At 37.8% G+C, this 20,202-nt stretch overlaps 1 protein-coding gene across 1 annotated transcript in view; it reads right to left on the bottom strand.

Moving 5' to 3' along the window:
• Positions 1 to 20,202, bottom strand: part of FREM2 (FRAS1 related extracellular matrix 2) — a gene marked incomplete at its 5' end in the record, with an annotated part of 150,848 nt that overhangs the window by 61,482 nt on the left and 69,164 nt on the right. Inside the window, 3 exons of the mRNA XM_082601912.1 lie at positions 6,019 to 6,270; positions 7,349 to 7,474; positions 14,630 to 14,860. Of these exons, the coding sequence (XP_082458038.1) occupies positions 6,019 to 6,270; positions 7,349 to 7,474; positions 14,630 to 14,860 (609 nt within the window). The remainder of the gene's footprint in view (positions 1 to 6,018; positions 6,271 to 7,348; positions 7,475 to 14,629; positions 14,861 to 20,202) is intronic.

Here is a 20,202-nt window from a genome sequence, read left to right as displayed (position 1 = left end):
TTTTAATATTTTTCTAACCCAAGCATACCAAATGCAGAAGGTAACTTTGTTTTGTCACGTTGTTAGTTGAACTGAGTTCAGCCATTCCTTACAAAGACTGGCCTGGCATTATTTAATTGGAGTTTACACAAATGCAAATAATAGTATTCAGGAATAAAAAGGATGGTAACCAAGCCTTTCAGCTCAGTACAAATGCGTAAAACCTATTTCACCCACACACCATACCATGATGTATTTTTCTAGCACCAGAAATGCTTTCTTCTCTATGGTACTCCTGCTGTTGAGAAAGCTTTTCTGATGTCTGGAAGCCTTTGAATGGCACTGAATTGAGTTACATTTACTACAGGGCTCACCATGCTATGCTGCCTTTTACATGTCTCTGGTTTATACCTACTAGCATGGTCATTTTTCTAGGGGGGTCGGGGAAGGCAGCCACTTTAGTGAAAACCCCTGCGGGTGGGCACACAAAAGTTGAAAATGGATTCAGCTTAAGGGTTCCTTAATTAACTTCCAAAGACTGCCAGCGAAGATTAGTGAAATACTGTTAGCACTGACTTGATACTCTTCCTAAGGAACAAATGCTGTAGTATTAAATTGTAACCTTTACTGAAGTAGTGAGGACTGAAGCCATTGATGTTCAGGATATCTGCACAGAATGAGACCACTGCTCTTGTGCCAGCCTGTTGTTCATGTGTAAGTCTCTTCCAAACACAGTGAAGAGTTTAGCGGTTTCTTAAAGATGTAAGACAGGTTTAATCGGGACCTATTTCTGTCCTTTGAGCCCCTACTCTACTCTCATATAGTTAAGAGTACAGAGAAAACCTTTGGTCCCAGCTGAGATTTTCAAACGTTTGCACCTAAGAAAAGAGACTTTCCATCCAGGTGTTGGTCCTTCACTCTGCAGCCACAGACATGGTATCCTATAATTTCACTGAGGAATAATCTAGCTTTGGAGAATCAATTCCTTTTTTAAAAATTCAGATTGCTTTGAGTTACAAAGTTATAAAGGATTTGTTTCTTTTTAGTCCGGGAACATTGGTCGGTGGACTCGTCATCTGGTATGCCCATTACCACAGAAACGGAGACAGCCATCAGAGCAAAACGTGTTGGAAAGTCATGAAGGATATTTCACTCAGATTGTGTAGCAGGCTTAAATATTTTCCATACTCCAACTACATAAAATTTTAGTGATGGAGCAATTGGCCACCTTCAGAAACAACACCCCTCCCTTGACCAATGTTGACCTATATTTGGATTATTCTTTTCTAGATTCTATGACCATTGTATCCCTACAGTTATGTCATTAGGTATGACGTATTTTAATCCCTTTGATGAATTTCAGGATTCATTATAGCCTAGTGGAGAAGCACATCAAATCTTAAATAGACCTAAATTTAGGACATATATCCAACACTTTGTGTCTGTGTGACATTAAGCAATTTTCTTAGCCTCTGTAAGTCTCATTTTTCCATCAATCAAATGGAGAAGATACCTTATTTTGAGATTTAACTGGATAAGTCATGTAAAGTCCTTTGTACGTAGTAAGTGTTCAAATGTGACAACTGTTAGTAACTGTATTATGGCACCTGAATGAAATTGGACTTTCTCCCCATTAACCTGGGCATTCTTTCTTTCCATGATGAACTGGTGCAAGTCTGCATAGACAGTACTTTATGTGTAGCAGTATTGTTTTTGCTTATAAACTATATACATCGTAAGATTTCAACTTCTAAAATGAAAAAATGTAGGAAAAATTAGTAAAATATAGGTAATACAGGTAAACTCTTCATTTTACTCCTGGAAACTGAGGTTCAGAGACATTAATAAAAATTGACCCCAAAGCTCATAAGATATGAAGTATTCCAGCAAAGAAGATCACAAAGCAAGTTTCTCTAAAATAAGTTTTACGTTTATCTTTCCTATTATTTAAAAAACAAGTGAAATAGTTGCATGTTGAAGAAAAAAATCCCCCAAAGCTTGGAATAGCCAGAGGAATTAAGATAATGTCCTAGCTTGCTGCATGTTAGACATTACAGATTAAAAATGTTTGACAGGGCTTCCCTGGTGGTGCAGTGGTTGAGAATCTGCCTGCCAATGCAGGGGACACAGGTTCGAGCCCTGGTCTGGGAAGATCCCACATGCCGCAGAGCAATTAAGCCCGTGAGCCACAACTACCGAGCCTGCGCGTCTGGAGCTTGCGCTCCGCAGCAAGAGAGGCCGCGATAGTGAGAGGCCTGTGCACCGCGATGAAGAGTGGCCCCCGCTTGCCACAACTAGAGAAAGCCCTCGCACAGAAACGAAGACCCAACACAGCAAAAATTAATTAATTAATTAATAAACTCTACCTCCAACATCTTCTTTAAAAAAAAAAAAAAAGTTTGACAGCACTTAGACCCTGAAACATGTTTGATCCTTAGATTCCTTTTAGCACTTTCTTTGCTGGATTGTCATACCCTTATACTAACTACCTTTCTCTTCACTCTTTCTCATCTCTGCTTAACATTCGTGAAATGGGCTCCTTTTAAAAAAATATGAAAATCGAGTAAAATCTGTCCATATCATAAGTCATATGAGGGCCATTTTTGCATGTCCTCTGAAGCCATCTTATCCTCTTGTATGACTTTTATTATTATCAATAGAGATAACGTGAAATATGATGTCTCTAGTGCATAACTCTGTCCTAATCTCCAGACCTGTATCTCCATTTGCCTCCTCCATATCCAGCACTTTGAAGTCATGCAGCCTTTTCAAACTAACACGTCCTAAGTGAACCCATTGTTTTGTCCCTACACCAGTTCTACTCCTGTTTTGTCTGTCTCAGTGAACCGCACCACTCTTAACCCAACTGCCTTGTTGGAAACCAAGGTATCATTCTTTGGACTTCCCTGTCCTCTAGCCTTTCATGTCCAGTCAATTACCATGTCTTGTCCATTCTTCCTCAGCACTATCTCTTGGATGCTCCCTGGTCTCTTCATCCTCATACAACCACCCTGTTCAAGCCGCCATCCCCTAGCACCCATATTTCTCCAACAGTCTTCAGAGCAGTTCAATCTAGTCTCTGCATTTTAGCCACAGCAGAGTAATATCTCAAAAATGCAAATCTGATTTTGTCACTCTCTTTATAACCTGTTAGAGTTTCTGATTTCTATTTCAATAATAAAACACAACTTCTTTACATGGCTACCCAATCCTATCAGATTAACTCCTTGCCCAGCCAACTTCTTCTTTGTTATTCACTCCTTTGAGCTGTCGATTTGTGCTATATCCAAGCTTTCAGTTCCCTGAAACCATCACATGCGTTCAGCCTTTGCACTTGTGAACACACTTCCCTTCTCTCTTTGCCGGGTTACTCTGATATTGTCCTCAAATTTCAGCTAGGAAATCATGATTTCAAAGAAGCTCTTCCTGAAAGAGAAAGATGTTCTCTCCTCAGCAGAGCGCTTACTACATTTATTTTATGCTTTCACGTTCACTTATCTGTGTACCCCCAGAGCCTGAAAAGTCCATGAGTTCAGAGCTCGTGTCCCCTTGTTGCTATTGCACTGAGAAATATGTGAGTACAGAGGTGCTTAACTCGTATTTTTAATGAATAGATGTATGAATGAGTGAAGTTTTGATTCTTAAAAAATATGTGCTGAAGAGAGGAATAAATATTTATTAAACTGCAATGTGACACTATCCAGAGATTCCATCTCTTGATTTACTCCACTAGGGGATCTTTAAAGTGGCAAGTTCCTTCTTCCAAAGCTAAATTTGTGCTGTACTTTATGAAGTTAAAATTTTACATTGTGAATTTATTGAAAGTAGAGGATACCACTGTATTTACTTATAGTTAATCGTGTACTTTCTGGTGAAGTTTTATGTTTGTGAGTCTGTTCAGTGTACATTTGCCTTGTTCCCTTCATTACAACGAAAGCTTTCTGAGGGTAGGGATTATTTATGTGCTTTGTTTTATTTTATCCTTAGAAAACTTGTGGTGCTTCCCACAATGTAAGACGTTAGTGAGACCTGAGTGATTAAAAAATAAAATAAAAAGAAGTGGAAGGGAAAGGACAAATGGGAGAAAACAGAGAGGTGTACACAGGACTTCTGATCTATTAAACGGGGGCTGGGTGATTGCTGGTACCATTCCTGACAAACTCCTGGTCCAGTGTTTGCATGGTACTCTAATGCCTTAAAATCAAAGCCTGTGGTGTCCAAATTCCCCAGTCCTCTTCTGGGGTGAAAAGCTTCTAAGAGCTTTGGCTACCCCACTCCTAATACCTCTTTAGCTGTCTACACCAGGGAATTGTAATGCTCAAATGAAACACTGATACTAATAAAGCATTTAACAAATATTATGTAGTAGTGGATACTATACCTATGGTTCCACAAACTTGTCACCACTAGGCACTTGTTCTAGAGGCAGTGACAGTGTGGAAAGGTCATATATGGGGCTCTGATAATACTAACTTTGCCACATACTGGCTTTGTAAATTCAAGTCAATCACTTGGCCTCTCTCAGCCTTGTCATATGTAAAGAAATGACATCACCCTTTACTCTTGAAAAGAGCTAGCAATGTACAAGTGAAAATGCCTGGCACTTAATAAATAATAGTTTCTTTCTGAACCTTTATTTTTCTCCCATGTGCATCTTGTAACAATCCATATGGAAAAAATTTTTTTTGCCAACAAAACAAACTGAACCAAAGTAATCATTAAATGTATTTTCTATTTTAAAATTAAAGTTCTATCTTTCTATCTATATTAATAAAAACAGAGAGATATCTAGATAGCAGATAGGTGTTTAGGGTGGACTATTAATTATGTTCTGGCTGACATTCAAAATATTGGCTTTTTCTCTGAGATCAACTGAATTTAAAATAAAATTTCTGTATATTTAAATACAGAATAGAATTTCCTATTAAACCAGTCAACTAAAGCTACCGGACATTATCTAAGTTTAAGGTAGATGTAAGACTTTCTTTAAATCTCTCTTGATAAAATCATTTCTAATTTTCATTACTTTTCAGTAAAAAAAAGACACTATTATATATTTCACAGGATTGTTAGGAGGATACTGTACAAAGGACCCAGCGCTGGGCTTGGAACAGAGTATAAGCTCACAAGACACGTTAAAGCCTTTTTAACTTAACTATCACTTAATCATCAAAGCACTTCCCGGGTAGGTAATTTTTAACTTCCTGAGTTTTCAGATATTTCGAATGACAGTCTTCTGACTCTCCTCCAGTTTGTGAACCAAAAGATTCACCCACCGAGTTTGTTCCTCTTTTTATCTACCATGAGGAAAATTCAAGAGGGACAGAAAAATATTCAAGTCCTGGGGTCCTATCTCTCAGTTTACCGCTCTCACTTTCATTACAAGATTACTCACAGTCTCCTCTTGTTCTCTCTTTTCTCACAAGAAAGCACAAACTGTTTTTTGAACTGTGATGATTAAGACCCTTTTGCTCCTTTTTCTGCTCAGAAAGGGGGATTATTTTATGGTAATCAGGTTTCCCTCAGGAAGAGTAGTCCAGGATAAACCCTCCCCCTTTTTGGAAGCCTGTTGGACTCAATTTTCCTTATATTTATTACCTTCCTCGTTCGTTTAATAGCCTCGTCTGATGGGTTTCTTTGTTAAACGAGTTCAGACACGGAGATTAAAGTTACAAAACAGAAGCTTTTGCAATCAAAGCAAAACAACCAAACAACAAGATAAATTGTGTATTAAAATTGCTTCAATTCTTCACCAGGAAATTTTTAAAGTTTAATCACCTAATGATAAATGGTGCTGTAAAAGAAACCGTACACAGGTGAAAACACATAGGTGTGACTTTGCCCTTTGAAAATACTGAATCATGAAAGACAAATCGATGGATGCAGCCAACTTAGAATCTTAATCGCGCTATAAAATCAAGCATAAGATAAAAGTGCTTGTGAAAATTCTTTTGCACTCTTATCTTTCTGTTTAGAAGGCTGTGCCTGAGGTTGGTGCGCCTGGTAGGAGGAATAATTTTGGGGTAAATTAGTACTTACCATCGTCTTTGTCAGGGATGATTGTAACCTGAGCCCCTGGGAACTCTGATCCAATTCTCCCACCCATCGGCATGCTCAGGAGAACGTGGAATGTTTCCTTCTCCTCATACAAGGAGTCGTCAATTATAACGACCCGGCACATTTTTTCCCGCTCGTCTTTGTCAAAGCGGATAACACTGGTGTGGTCCTCAGGCCGGGATATGTAATCAGAATAGGACAGCACGGATGTTGGCACAGTTCCTCTTGCCGTTCCTGGAAACAGAGAGAATCCAAAAGGGGTTTATGTAGAACATACTACCAGGGTACCTCCAGAGACGATTATTTTCATATGCAGCATCTTCATGGTCCATCATATCTATGAACACCCCTGGAAACTGCAATAACTCCTCCACACTCTGCTAGCATCATGGGTCACCTTTATAATGGTCTCCAGCATCTGACAAATAGTACATTTCAAGTGTTTTCTCCTCTGCTTCCTGCCAGAGGTCTTTTAAAACAACACAATAATACAGAATAATAGCTTAGTTTTCAAATGCTTACTGTGTGCAGGCAAAGTGCCAAGCGCTCTACATGCATTGCTTCCGTAATCCTCTTAACCACTATATTGGGCTTTACACGTTTGGTAACTGAGGTTTACAGAAGTCCAACCACTTGTTCTGGGACCCAGAGCTCAAGGTTGATCCTGAAATTTGCATTTTGACTGCTATTCTTTACTGCCTTTCAACTCACATATGTTAATGAAAATTTTAATGAAAGTCTGCAGTGTCAAATGCATTTATGACCTTTTCTTTTACATTCTTAGAAAAGTCTACCTGTTTCCTAGAAAGGTATCTAGTATATTAATGAGCATTATGTATTAATTTTAATTTTGTATTGCATAAAATCACCTTTCAGAGGGTGCTTACTCAATGAGCAAAACAAATGTTTTGAAATTTGGTTGCTACGAGTTTCAGACCAGTTTCAAATTAGTTTCTTTTCCTTGGGTATGCATTTCTTTGCCTCTTTTTTGGTTGTTGTTTTTAACAATAACCCCCTTCTACTTGAGCAGGCTTGAGTGAGAGAGGGGAGCTTCAACTTCTTATACCCCCAAAGGCCTTGAGTATTAAAGCAACCAAATGAATCAGAAATGTTTTCAATAAGCAGCAGAGTCCTTCCAGGTCCTCAAAGGTGCCATAGTGAAGGAAGACGTCCGCGTGCATGCTTTTTTCCTATTTGAAAACTGGACTAGTAAAGTATAACCTTCGTGACATAATGTTATGCCTCCAACATGTTAAAGAGGCTTATTTATATCTTTGCGGGGACATTTCAGTTCATTCGCAAATCGAGCTACCTTGCCGCGTATAACAGATCACCATCAACTCCCGGCTCACATCTCCGCTTCTCCTGATGGGAATGAGCAGTTCACCAATGTCCTCCTCGATGGAGTATTCAGACTGGGGGATGAATACAGTTGATTCTAAGGAGAAAACACAATTGTTTTTGTCTGAGCGTCTTACATATGACATAATCCTGTGCAAATTAATTGCTCTCATGACTGATAATTTCCCCTGGCATATTCTGTTAGAATAGCGCAGTGTGAGGGGAAGGGGGGAAGACAGGGGAGAAGAAGCAGGTATAGAGTGTGTAGGCTCCGGGCTAGTGAATTCTTAACCTAGAAATAAACCCCAACATTGCTTTTATCTCCAGTAATTGCTTTTTTTTTTTTTCTCAATTAATAAGTGCTGCTGACACACTTCCTTTAAATCCAACTTTGTTCTCTCAGGGAAGATCTCCACCTTCTGTTGGAGTAGTTGACTTTTAGACTTAGAAGAGGCCTCAGAAGTCATCTTGTCTCACCTCTGACTCTGATGAGGAAACTTGGACCCACAGAGTTGAAATTATTTGTCAAGGACTCTTACTGGTCGAGGCAGGACTACAACTCAGATCTTGTAATGTCCACTCTATTATTATTATTTTTTTACCCCAAGCGTGTTCCTTTTGAATGATTAATGATTAAAAGTACATACAATGGATTATTACTCAGCCATAAAAGGAAACAAAATTGAGTTATTTGTAATGAGATGGATGGACCTAGAGACTGTCATACAGTGTGAAGTAAGTCAGAAAGAGAAAAACAAATACCGTATGCTAACACATGTATGTGGAATCTAAAAAAAAAAAATGGTTCTGATGAACCTAGGGGCAGGACAGGAATAACGGTAGAGAATGGACTTGAGGACACGGCGGGGTTGGGGGAAGGGTAAGCTGGGGCTAAGTGAGAGAGTATCATGGACATATATACACTACCAAATGTAAAATAGATAGCTAGTGGGAAGCAGCCACATAGCACAGGGAGATCAGTTCTGTTTAACAGGAACTTAAAAGAACAGAATAATGAAAACATATCTAAGTCACATGACAATAAGTGTTACAAGTTCACATCAGGATACCATGAGGTCCAAAAATTATTCTGAAGCACTATGCTAATACTTTGGTTAGAGTGAATCTCTGAGTAATCTTTGTTCATATCATTAAATGTTTTTATTTTATGAATGTAGAAAATTTTGGAAAGTTTTCCATCACTGAAACAGTTTTACTTTGCACCACCTTTTTCCTTATCTACCTTTTTGGGGCCAAAAATGTAGAAATGTGTGCTTGTCCTTTGAACAAGTGTTTAATATTTTTCTTTCTCTTAAGACAATGACCCATGCTGCACAGCAATAGAGTTCAAAAAGAAGAAAGCTTTGACACTCACTGAAGTTGAAGCTCTTGCATGCTTTATCATTTTTGTGGCATCAGCTGCAACTGACTATCATTTCATTAATTCTGGACCTTCTGTTTTAGCACGCTCATGTCAAAATATCAGCTAGCCAGTGATCTCTTTATGTCAACATTTCTGATGGTACAAAAATTTAAAAGTAATAATATTTGAATTTCATATAGTAGTCAGCCTATGTCATCTGAATTCTACCTCACGAAATGTGTTTGGTTCACTCAGCACACAAAAGTTTGCCTTTTGTTTGTCTCCGATAAGATCAGGGTTCTTGAGATATAAGCTCTACTTTCCTCTAGAATAGTATGTGTATTCTCTACTATATATTATATAGTATTAACCTAACCTGGTCCTGCCAAAAATGATTAGAGATCATATATTTTAATCCACTAGTTCATGGCTATGTTTCGACATCATTAAAATATCAGAATGAGCCCATTTCAATCAGAAGTTTGCAGATACTTCAAGTGTACAAACTAAACAATTGCATAAAATACTTATAGGCTTCAGATATGTTTGCTAGGTATCTGTACTCAAATACCTATATTTAAGGTTGTGTTCTCCTAATAAAGTACATAAAAGTCATTTTACTGGTTAGAAATGACACACAGTAAAAAAGGAAAGGGATCTTTATATGAAATCAAAAGTTTTATTTCTTCATATTTTCCTCTTCCCAGAAATTAAAGTGTTTTGTATTAATTAATACCTATATGCTTCTAAGAGTGAGGAAAGATGGTGTAATTTCTCACGGTTAGGGAACCTCGTATACAGAAAGTTAAGAATCTTCATCCCAGGTTAGATACTTCTGTGGACACTGTGATTGCTCCCCTTATCGTAACACATAGCATCTGTATTGTTAAATGTAACAATTTGGTGGAATGTAATCACCGAGTGATATGATGCTTCAGGGTCAGTGTGCCTTCTTCACTCAGGCGTATATCCCTAGCTCTTAGCAGAATTCCTAGCATATAGCAGATGCTCAATAAACATTTGTTGAACACACAGATACGTCATGCAAGGGTTAAAGTGGTCTTGATTATTTTCCTAGAACACTTGTTTTTATTCACCTATACTCATATATTTGAGGCTTGATGTATAAAGACAAAAGATAATAGAATAAGAATAAAAGGAATTACTTTTCTTTTTTTATATAGAAGAATAGGTGAAACAATGCTGCTATGGCAAAATATACTGTTTAATTATGATTTTGGATATTATTTCATTATTTCTTCATGTGAAATGACAGGCAACTGTATAACTCAGGAAAGAGAAGAGCTTTGGAGGAAATACATGTGTGTGTGTATATATATATATATATATATATATATATATATATATATATATATATATATTTGTCTGTTCAAACACTGGCTCTGGCACTTATCAGCTGGGGGACTTTAGGAAAATAAATTCTTTGAGCCTCAGAGATTTCATTTGGAAATTGATATATAAAATGCAGAGTTGTAAACATAAGGTTGGAGTGAGATATGGTTGTAAAGGTCCTAATGCAGGGTCTGGCTCACAGCAGGCACTCCAGTATGGGAGAGATTGGTATGATGATTATTATCAAACCCTTTGCCTAAGGAATAATCCTTTCAGACTTCTCTGAGTTGGGTTAGATGACAAAGCGAAAGAGAGGCATGGACATATATACACTACCTAGTGTAAGGTAGATAGATAGTGGACAGCAGCCGCATAGCATAGGGAGATCAGCTCGGTGCTTTGTGACCGCCTGGAGGGGTGGGATAGGGAGGGTAGGAGGGAGGGAGACGCAAGAGGGAAGGGATATGGGAACAGATGTATATGTATAACTGATTCACTTTGTTATAAAGCAGAAACTAATAAAAAAAAAAGAAAAAAAGAAAACAGGGCAGGAGGAATAACAGTGATCTGAAATTTCCTCAAAGCCCTTCTTGTCTTATGGAAATCCGCTGTCTGCTTTTGATCACAATCCAGCCTAGTGGCAGCGGATCTTTTAACAGAAGACAACTGTTACCATTCAATGGAATTTCGCAGAGGAGTGCCCATCCCCTGAAATGAAACGTAATTTCACCCATCTCTGTCGATACTAAAAGAAAACCAAATAAAACAGCTTTCAAGTGGTTGACTTAGGCAGAGGCTAAAAGGTGGCCCAATTTCTTGGGTTCCTCATCCAGAAAAGGAGTTAAACATTTCATGCACTTAAAAACCCCGCCCAGCTGGAACTTTCTATGGGCATATGCAAAAGATGGAGATTGTGGAATCAAAGTGAAACAAGGGAGGACAGCAAAGTGACAGAGGAGGATGAAGGAGAGGGGTGACAATCGTAACAGTAGCAGGTTTCCCACGGGGGTGCACCCCGAGGCTGCAGAAACACCTGGAGGCGCAGGGGGTGTGACACAGAGAGGCTGACCTCTCTGCTCCGCAGTCTGTTCTCTGCTTATTTTAGATTTTCTCTTTGTACCCCAGGCTTCAATTGATGAGGAAATTGAATTTATTGATTTACTTAATCAATGACTAAACCCATTTGCCTAGGAAGTTATTGATTTCCATAATCGTGGCAGAACGCTGTATTCCCTCTTTGTGCTCCAACAGCATTTTGTTGGATAGTACCAAAAGCTCCTTTTCAGTCTCCACTTTTATGCAACAAAGTAAGTCTGTTCTGGACAAAAATGTGGGCTTCCGAAGCCCCATCTGATAGTTGAACTGCGCTCGGGTGGCCCCTCCCAGATGGGCAGGGGCAGGTCCCAGCATGGCTGTGAGATCTGTGTGTGGCCATTTGGGAGCTTTGGTTCCATTCTACCCATGGCCAGTCCAGGGCTGTGAGGGAGGGGGAGGGGGTGCACTTGCACCAGGCTCTCACTGGCGTCTGCCCCTCGAGTCAGGCTGCACTCTTGCACAGATGATGCAGGAAAACACAACGACTGCACCAGTCTTTAGAGAGGAGTCAACTTTATTGATTATAGATAGAGCCATGGTGCCCAATCAGAGAGTCACAAACATCTGGAGGCATGTCAAGCATTACAGAGCGTCCATATGGGCACTGAGTGTTGATTCGAGTTAAATAAATAAGCACCTAAGGGTGTTTGTTATTTTTGCGGTAGACGTAGATACTCATTTATTGAATAAAGTCATAGTCATTAAAAAGCTCTACCTGACTAGGACTATGTAATTTAAAAACATAAATCGAGGAAGAGCATGATAAGAGTATAATTATGAACATGTGAGAATCCATGATGTATGTATGTATGTATATGTGTGTGTGTGTGTAGAAAGTTTATGTTCATAAGTTTTTTTGTCATAAAGTTTGGGAACAAATGTTCTAAAATCTGTCTCATGTGAAATTGAGAGCATCCGATAAACATACTATAAACATCAAGTTAAACGTATGACTGAAAGGTAGTGAGGTAAAGGAGTGAATGAAAGAATGTATGTAATGTGTTAAGTACACTGTCTGGCACACGGCAGGTGCTCGATGAATTTCAATTATTATCGTTATCAGTACCAGTTACTGGTAAGTAAAGTACTGGCAAAAGTGTGTACTTGCATGTGTTTATATAAACTGGCTCATAAGTAAAAGCAGTTCCCAGCCTAAGATAAAGCAGAGTTGATTATTCCCCCTCTTGTTCCCGTAACACTCTGTTCATTCTTTGTTGTGTTGATACTACATCACAGTCTGCCACCATAACTTATTTACAGGGCTCTGTTTCCCATTAGACCATATGCTCTTTGATAGAAGGGACTGTATCCCATTATCTTTGCATCCCCAATACATAGTGCTGTCTCCAGCAGAAGTGAGAGCTGGATACATTTTTAATACATGCAAAAAAAATCTCATAACATATCCTAGAGTTAATATGCAGCCGAGGGAGAGATTAAAGGCACAATGGTTCCTAGACTAGTGAATTCACACGTGAAGAGTTACAAGCGAGTGTAGAAAAAAATAATCACAATTTTGAAATGGTTGGGAAAGTGATCCTTTGTGGAAAGAAAAAAGGTTATTTAATCTCTTAATATGAAATCTGACATTGTATTTATGCTATTAGAAATAACAACAATATTTGTATTTTGCTTTATGTTGTATGGAACTCTCTCATAAGAATGCTGCAACATGAGAATAATTAATTTTCCTTATTGTGTGCATTAGGAAACTAAATCTTCATAAAAGCCATTTGATTTGATATTAGATCTCATACAACTATAAATTGTAGAGTTGGGAAACAAACCCATGTCTTGTCATTTCAAGACCACTGATCTTCAACAAGACATGGACTATACCAGGCATTTGCTGTACCAGCACACTTGTCAGCCATCATAGGGATGATCATGGCCTGGAATGAATAGGGCTGAACTTCATCTAGAAAATGCCAAGACAACTCAGGTGAACATTACCTAAAATAAAATTGTGGCAAATTTTAATTTGGTAGCCTTCAAGAGTATAGATTATATAAGGAGTGTGTGTGTGTGTGTGTGTGTGTGTGTGTGTGTATTGTGTGTATTTGTTTTTAAAATCCCACTTCTCATACTTATTACGGATAGGGAGTATTGTGTGTCGCTCTGGGCTTATAAATAAGAAGGCACAAATGAGTTTAAGTGTCCTATTCCTGAGGTCAAGTATGGCAATTATACCAATGGGCAAATAAAACATCAAGAAATGGCTTCAAACAAACTGTAACTAATGGGCCAGTTTATATGTATTAAAGCTGTCATGGGCTTGTTCAAAAGAGAGAAAAGCTTTCTTATGCTATCACTTACCCCAAACTCAGGATTAGAAGAAAATTTAATTGTTTATTCCTAGATAATGCAGATAAAATTAAATGTAATTAAATGCTAATTAACATTTCCCTTCTGTTCTTTAATGGAAATGATAAACATAACTGAAGTTCATATTCAACTAAAGGCAGAGATGTTAGTTAAACAAACAGAGTCCGAACTCCAGTTCTCTTATCCTCTCTCCTTAATTATGCTCAGTTGTTAAACCCAGAGATTTCCACATATGTCTCCGCTTCACGTACTCAGTAGAATTTATCTTCACAGAACATTTAAGAGTTTTCTGACTAATGAAATAAATAGGCTGGCAGTTTAAAAGAAAGTCACGTCTGTCTTCTGACAGAATTTCAGCTTTAGAGGAGGCTCACCAAGCTTTGTATAAATGCCAGCCCTCAAAAGGCCAATTCAACCTTTTTTTTTTCCTGGCTGCATTGAGACAAGTCAGGACTGGAGGAGTATGGCAGGGGAGGGAAAGGTCAATTTACACTCAAATCAGTGAGGTTCATTTTAACCAACATCAGTCAAGGGTGTGCAATGACAAGAAAACATGATCTAATAGAAATTAAGAGCAATGATGCAAGGTATTTTTCACCAAGGAGAGGGGGTGGGTTGGTGGGTATTATGTAACAAATGTGGAAACATATGGCAGAATGAAAAGTTTTGGCTGGTGAATATATGAAGAAATTTGAATAAAGTGTTATATGGAGAACAAATTAATCCCCAAATGGTCTAATGCTTAAAGCATTTGTTTAAAGGACATTTTAAAACACATTTTAAAACACATGTAAAAGACTTTAAAAAGTCATGAAATAATTCTAGAAAAATGAGATGAGCGACGTCAGTTCTAAAGGATAAAATTATAATAAGAGAAAGAACATATTGATAATCTTATGTGTATTTGTAGTTCATTGACTTGAAAAAATATAGCTTCCTTTCGTTAATTTTTGGGTTCTCTCTCCCATCAGCATATCTGAGAATACTGAACCTTTCATCTAGAAAGTTCTCTCTATGGAAAATCCAAACATTGAATTTAAAACCTCCTTTATAAGGTGTTTTGTCATAAAAACCCAACACCAGTGACAACACCAGTGAGTTGATGGTAGCTCTTACCATCTCCTGGGTCCACGATCTCCACTGTGGTCACTGCAGGGAATTCCAGGGCAGCCAGCACGGGCTCTGAGAGAACCACCTGGAAGGTCTCAGACTGCTCATGTTCCCCATCACTCAGGATCCGCACTCTCCACGTGGCCCGGGTCTGGCCTGGGTTGAACTGCACTTGTTTCTGTGCTTTGCCCTTGAAGTCTTTGTCTTTTTTTGCAGTCCCATCTCTTGAGCCAATACCTTCACAGAAACACAATATCATTTCCTTTATTTCATTTTCAACTAGGTTATTAAGGCTTTCCTGTTGTTAACTTTTTGTGTGTCACTGTATCCTGCAGTGCAAAGTAAATCCTGCTTTGATTCCATGAAATGGATAATTGGGTATGGGTCTTACAATAAAAGTGTCCTACTGTAGGTGCTGAGCAGTCCATGATTCTGTTCTACTCTTGCCCCATTATTGTTTTGCTATATATTCTTTGAGCTAAGTTTGTGTTAGAACCACTTGTAAAACAGGACCGAGGAAATTGATGCTCACATTCTGAAATAGTCTCACACCCACAAATTCATACAATCTAAAAACTCTTCACATTTACTTTTTTGCATGGGTTGTATTGCATGTGTTATATTTTAAAAACTTAAGAAAAATTCTCTAACTAGAAAATATAAGCCAGCAAGAGACTCTGTGAGTCAAAGAATTCTTTGATAATCTAAGCTGTAAATGGCCAAGCATAATAATAAAAAATTATAATATTCTCTAAACATTTAACAGAACTAGGACCCTTAAAAAAATCTAATTCAGTGTTTGTCAACATGACTATTGCCAGGTTTCTCTTTGTGGAGCACTCCAGAATTCCACGAAGCCATGTGAAGAGAATTGGAGAGCTAAATATGTATGGTTATTATGAGCAGTACTCTGTTGGTTCACTCAAGGTCCATTTCAGTTAGCTGGGAAGGTTAAAGGATCCCTGAGTCTCTAAGTACATTTCAAGAGCATCTTTATTTGCCATTACTATGCCACATACTCAAATCATAAGATATATTATCTATAAAGCAATGAGTAAGAGTCAAGAAATTCAACATCATAGAAAAATTACAAAATTGCAGTTAGTACTTGTTCTAGTATATTTTCAAGTACTGATCAGAACCTCTTAATGATACAAGTTAATGGAATAATTTTCAAATATATTCCTTTCAACATAGGCATTTTCAGAGAAGTTGGTAGAAAGACAGATTTAAAAAGAGAAAAGTAAAATCTTGTGCCTATTAGAATTAAAAAGTCTGAAAATAAATTCTTTGTACCATTTCTCACTTAACTGAAAAAAATTATCTTATTTTCAGAAAATGCCCTTTTGTTCTTCAAACTAGAAATGAAACTGGACCAAGTAACATCCATTCAACCACAAATGTTCATTGGGTGCCTACTATAAGCCAGATAGAACAGATAAAACCTCTGTCCTGTGGTGCTTATGCAAGATTAATTTGTTTTTTTCCTCAGGTTCTCATTAGTTATCTATTTTATACCTAGAATCAACAGTGTATATACGTCAATCCCAATCTCCCAATTCATCCCACCCTGCAAGATTAATTTGAATATTTATTTCTTCATCTGAATATATCACTGACGATTTCATCTTAAAATGAAGGTGAAGGTAAATATTTCACTAAACTATTTCTGTCTTATAGATCTCAGAAATATTCCATTTTTTCAATAGGAGGTGAAGCATAATTTACTGAATGGCAAGAGAAAAAAGGGCACAGAACCAGGAATTTCAGCACTACGTATCTTGTTGAGCATTGCAGACTTCCTGTTAGCTCTCTGGTTCCTAATGCTCACAGAGTGGCTGTCAACACCTCTTGGATCCACCACGATTCACTGCCAAGGTGATGATGAAAGGAATCATTCTCTCTGAGGTTCCAGTACACACGCGGCTCATTGACCATTTATCCCCAGTGGTACGACCAGCAAAAGCATCTATTATTTGGCCTCTGATAGCTACTGCTCACTTTTCTGATTTGTTTTGTTTCATCAACAATGCATTATTTTCCTGGAGATTCAAAAGGCAGTGAAAAGCCAAAAGGACTCCGTATAATACAAGGAATGTCCACTAGTTCCAACTAGTCATACTTCTAACTGATAATCAGATCATCCAACCTAAATAAAAAATAAGTTGCAAAGCCAAATCTCAGTTGTTTCTGTAATTTTGTGGTGGATTTTGAAAGAGATTCCCAACTGAATGTGAAGTATAAATAGACAATACCATTGATTAGTCAGGTGAAGAGGAATGGACTTCTATTTTATGAAAAAGAGTGCTGTCTTAAATGGTTTGGTATGTTTCTCAAACATGAGAAAACAAGGAAGGGCATGTCATCCTTTTTAAAAGGTACAATAAGACCATGATGGAATATTAAATTTACTTGGGGTCAAAAATAAAGATTCCCTTTTCATAATTAACACATAGTACCTATTCTAAGTGCAGGGCTAGTCTACCTTGTTACTAAAAGTGTGGTCCATGGGCCAGCAGCATGGACCAGATCTGGACGTTTGTTAGAAATGCAGAATTTCAAACCCTACCCCAGACCTATTCAATCAGAACCAACATTTTAGCAAGATCCCCATGTAAGTCTTATGTGCATTAAGATCTGAGGGTGGGTAGATACATACTAAATACATCATACTTCCATGAGGCACTCTTACATACGTGCCCAATTTTAATAAAGGATGAAGAAATGGTGTATAGGTTGTGAAGGAGACAGATTAGTTCATACTTTAATGTAGTAGACAAGACAGTCACACACTCAGTGTTCAAAACTTTTGCTCTTACTTGGAGATACAAATATTCAGCTAGTAAACCATACATATTACAAAAATATTATTATATTGGGGAAAAAGAATTCTGGAAATTAAAAGCCTTATAAACTGGGCTTAAATTTATGCTTCTTTTTTCAAAGATATTATTAAACAAAACATATTACTCTGATTTACTAAATGAAACTACAATTGCATCTTTTCCTGTGGCATGGAAGAATGGTATGGGGGTTAAGCAAGGTACTTTGGAATGAGAGGTTAGACTTCAATCCTACCTCTGCCACATAGCGGCTATGAAATCATAGGCAAGTTAACTTCCTCGGTTGCAGAGGATTTAAGAAGCACTGTGGGGTGGTAGTTAAGAGAATCTGCCCTGGAGCCAAATCTCATTTCTGGCCTTAGTAGCTATGTAACTTTGGGGATATGACAACCTTTCTGTTTCCTTACCTGTATAACGGGGGATATAATGACCCACTTTTCTTGGGGTTGACTATGTAAGGTGTTGAGAACCAGGGCTGGTCTGTAATAATAACTCAATAAATTAGCTATCATTATTATCACCTCACAGTCCATTACCTAACACAGTGTCTGGCACGTAACAAGCACTCAAGAAAATACTAGTTGAGTTAGTGAATAAAAGATTGTAAAGAGGGCTTCCCTGTTGGCGCAGTGGTTAAGAATCCTCCTGCCAGTGCAGGGGACACAGGTTCGAGCCCTGGTCCGGGAAGATCTCACATGCCGCAGAGCAACTAAGCCCGTGCACCACAACTACTGAGCCTGTGCTCTAGAGCCCGCGAGCCACAACTACTGAACCTGCGAGCCACAACTACTGAAGCCTGCAAGCCTAGAGCCTATGCTCCGCAACAAGAGAAGCCACCGCAATGAGAAGCCAGCACATTGCAACGAAGAGTAGCCCCTCCTCGCCGCAACTAGAGAAAGCCCGTGTGCAGCAAAAAAGATCCAACTCAGCCAAAAATAAATAAATAAATATATTAAAAAAATAAAAAATATTGTAAAGAGTAAAAGAGATGGGTAAAATACTTAACGTGCTTAGTGGAATATGTTGCGTTTAATGCGTGTTCAGTAACTGGGAGCAACAAGATCTTTGAAAGTGAAATTTGTTTGTGAGATGCAAATACATATTTAATTTATTAATGGGTTATTATAATGGTTATAAAATCAACAATTATCTCTGAGAAAATACACATACAAAATACATGATTTATTAACTGTGTGCCTGAAGGTAAATGATATTCTGTCTTTAGCTATAATATAAACTATCTAATTCTAAACCTCCATACATGAAATTGGAGGTTGTAGGGGAACAGTAATACAAAACATGTCCCTTGCAGAACTTCTACAGGGCTACCCTTTGCTTTAACCTGACTTTTCCATTCCCAGTCCTAGCATGAATTCTATTACCATCTTCAATGATTGATGGGTATGGGCCACACACAGAAGTCTTTCCAACTTTCTATCACCCTGGGTTACTAAGTAACCTTGTGAGGTTAACCAAGTAGAGCTATAGAGCCTTTTTAGAATTATGAATGATCTCCACACCTGAAGGAAATAATAGTTCATTGAAAAAATAACTTCAGGAGAAAAAAAGAGGCTCGTTCAATATTTTAGCATTCAGCTTAAAAAAAGGGCAACAGAGAGAAAAATCTGAAAAGATAATTTAAAAAATATTTTTCAACCATTAACTTTCCCATTGCTATCAAGGGGCCGTATGTGAGTGAATAACTAAATATACTCACTAGGAGTGGGAATTTAGGTAAAACCCAAATAGATGAAAGCATCCTTAAGAATTGCTAAGGTGCTCTGTCTTTTAGTTATTACTTTCCCTGTGAATTATCTGCTACATATTCAAGCACAAAGCACAGTTAAGGTGCATCTCTGACTGATAATATGTAAGACAGAATCAAATTCCTGATCTGAAGGGCACACGTGTGTGCGCAGAAAGAACATGCCTCTTTGAGGGCAATAAGAGCATTCACTGTGCTCTAGAAGGTTAAACACAGATTGTAAATGACCACCTACAAAGAGGCACAGGCAAATAAAGATGATAAAAGCAGAGCTGCCAGATGGGTCTGCAGGTGGACCAGCATTCCTGAAGCTAGAATAGCCTTGAGGGGTCAGTAAAGCATAATGTGAAAAACCCTCATCTAAAGTTAAAAAACAAAAAGCATTTTTGAAATAAGGGATAATTAATATCCAGCATCCCAGCATCAGTGGAAATCATGGCAGGTGGGTGGGGATAGAGTTCATGGCAAAAGTATGGTGTGTAGAATATGCGTGTGTGTGTGTGTGTGTGTTGATAGGGATCTACTGTTTAAGGCTTTTGAATTTCATGGACCAGTAAAATTTCAAATAATCATTTTGGAAACAAACACAGGGTTATCAACTTTTTATTCTGCCAACATTTTCCTAGATTCCTACCTTAGTTGATACTCACAATGAAAGCTCTTTCACTGCATGAAAATTCTATCAGCCTAGATGTCTATATAACACACGGTACCAAAAATAATATAATTACCTGGGGTGCTATTATTTTTCATCACCATGCCAAATATTTTGTGCTGATTATATTACTGCTTAAAATGACTAATATACCTACTTTTCTCTATTTTATGCTTACATGAAATTGAATGTGAGCTTGGAGTTGAAAAAAGGTTTACTCATTTGCTTTTGACTCTTTTTTTAAAAAATTTTATTTTATATTGGAGTATAGTTGATTTATAATGTTGTGTTAGTTTCAGGTGTACAGCAAAGTGAT

This window comes from Mesoplodon mirus, assembly GCF_964341445.2.
Source record: "Mesoplodon mirus genome assembly, chromosome: 17".
Classification (NCBI taxonomy): Eukaryota; Metazoa; Chordata; class Mammalia; order Artiodactyla; family Ziphiidae; genus Mesoplodon; species Mesoplodon mirus.
Note: the sequence above shows the minus strand (reverse complement) of the source record. Positions and strands in the feature narration are given on the sequence as shown.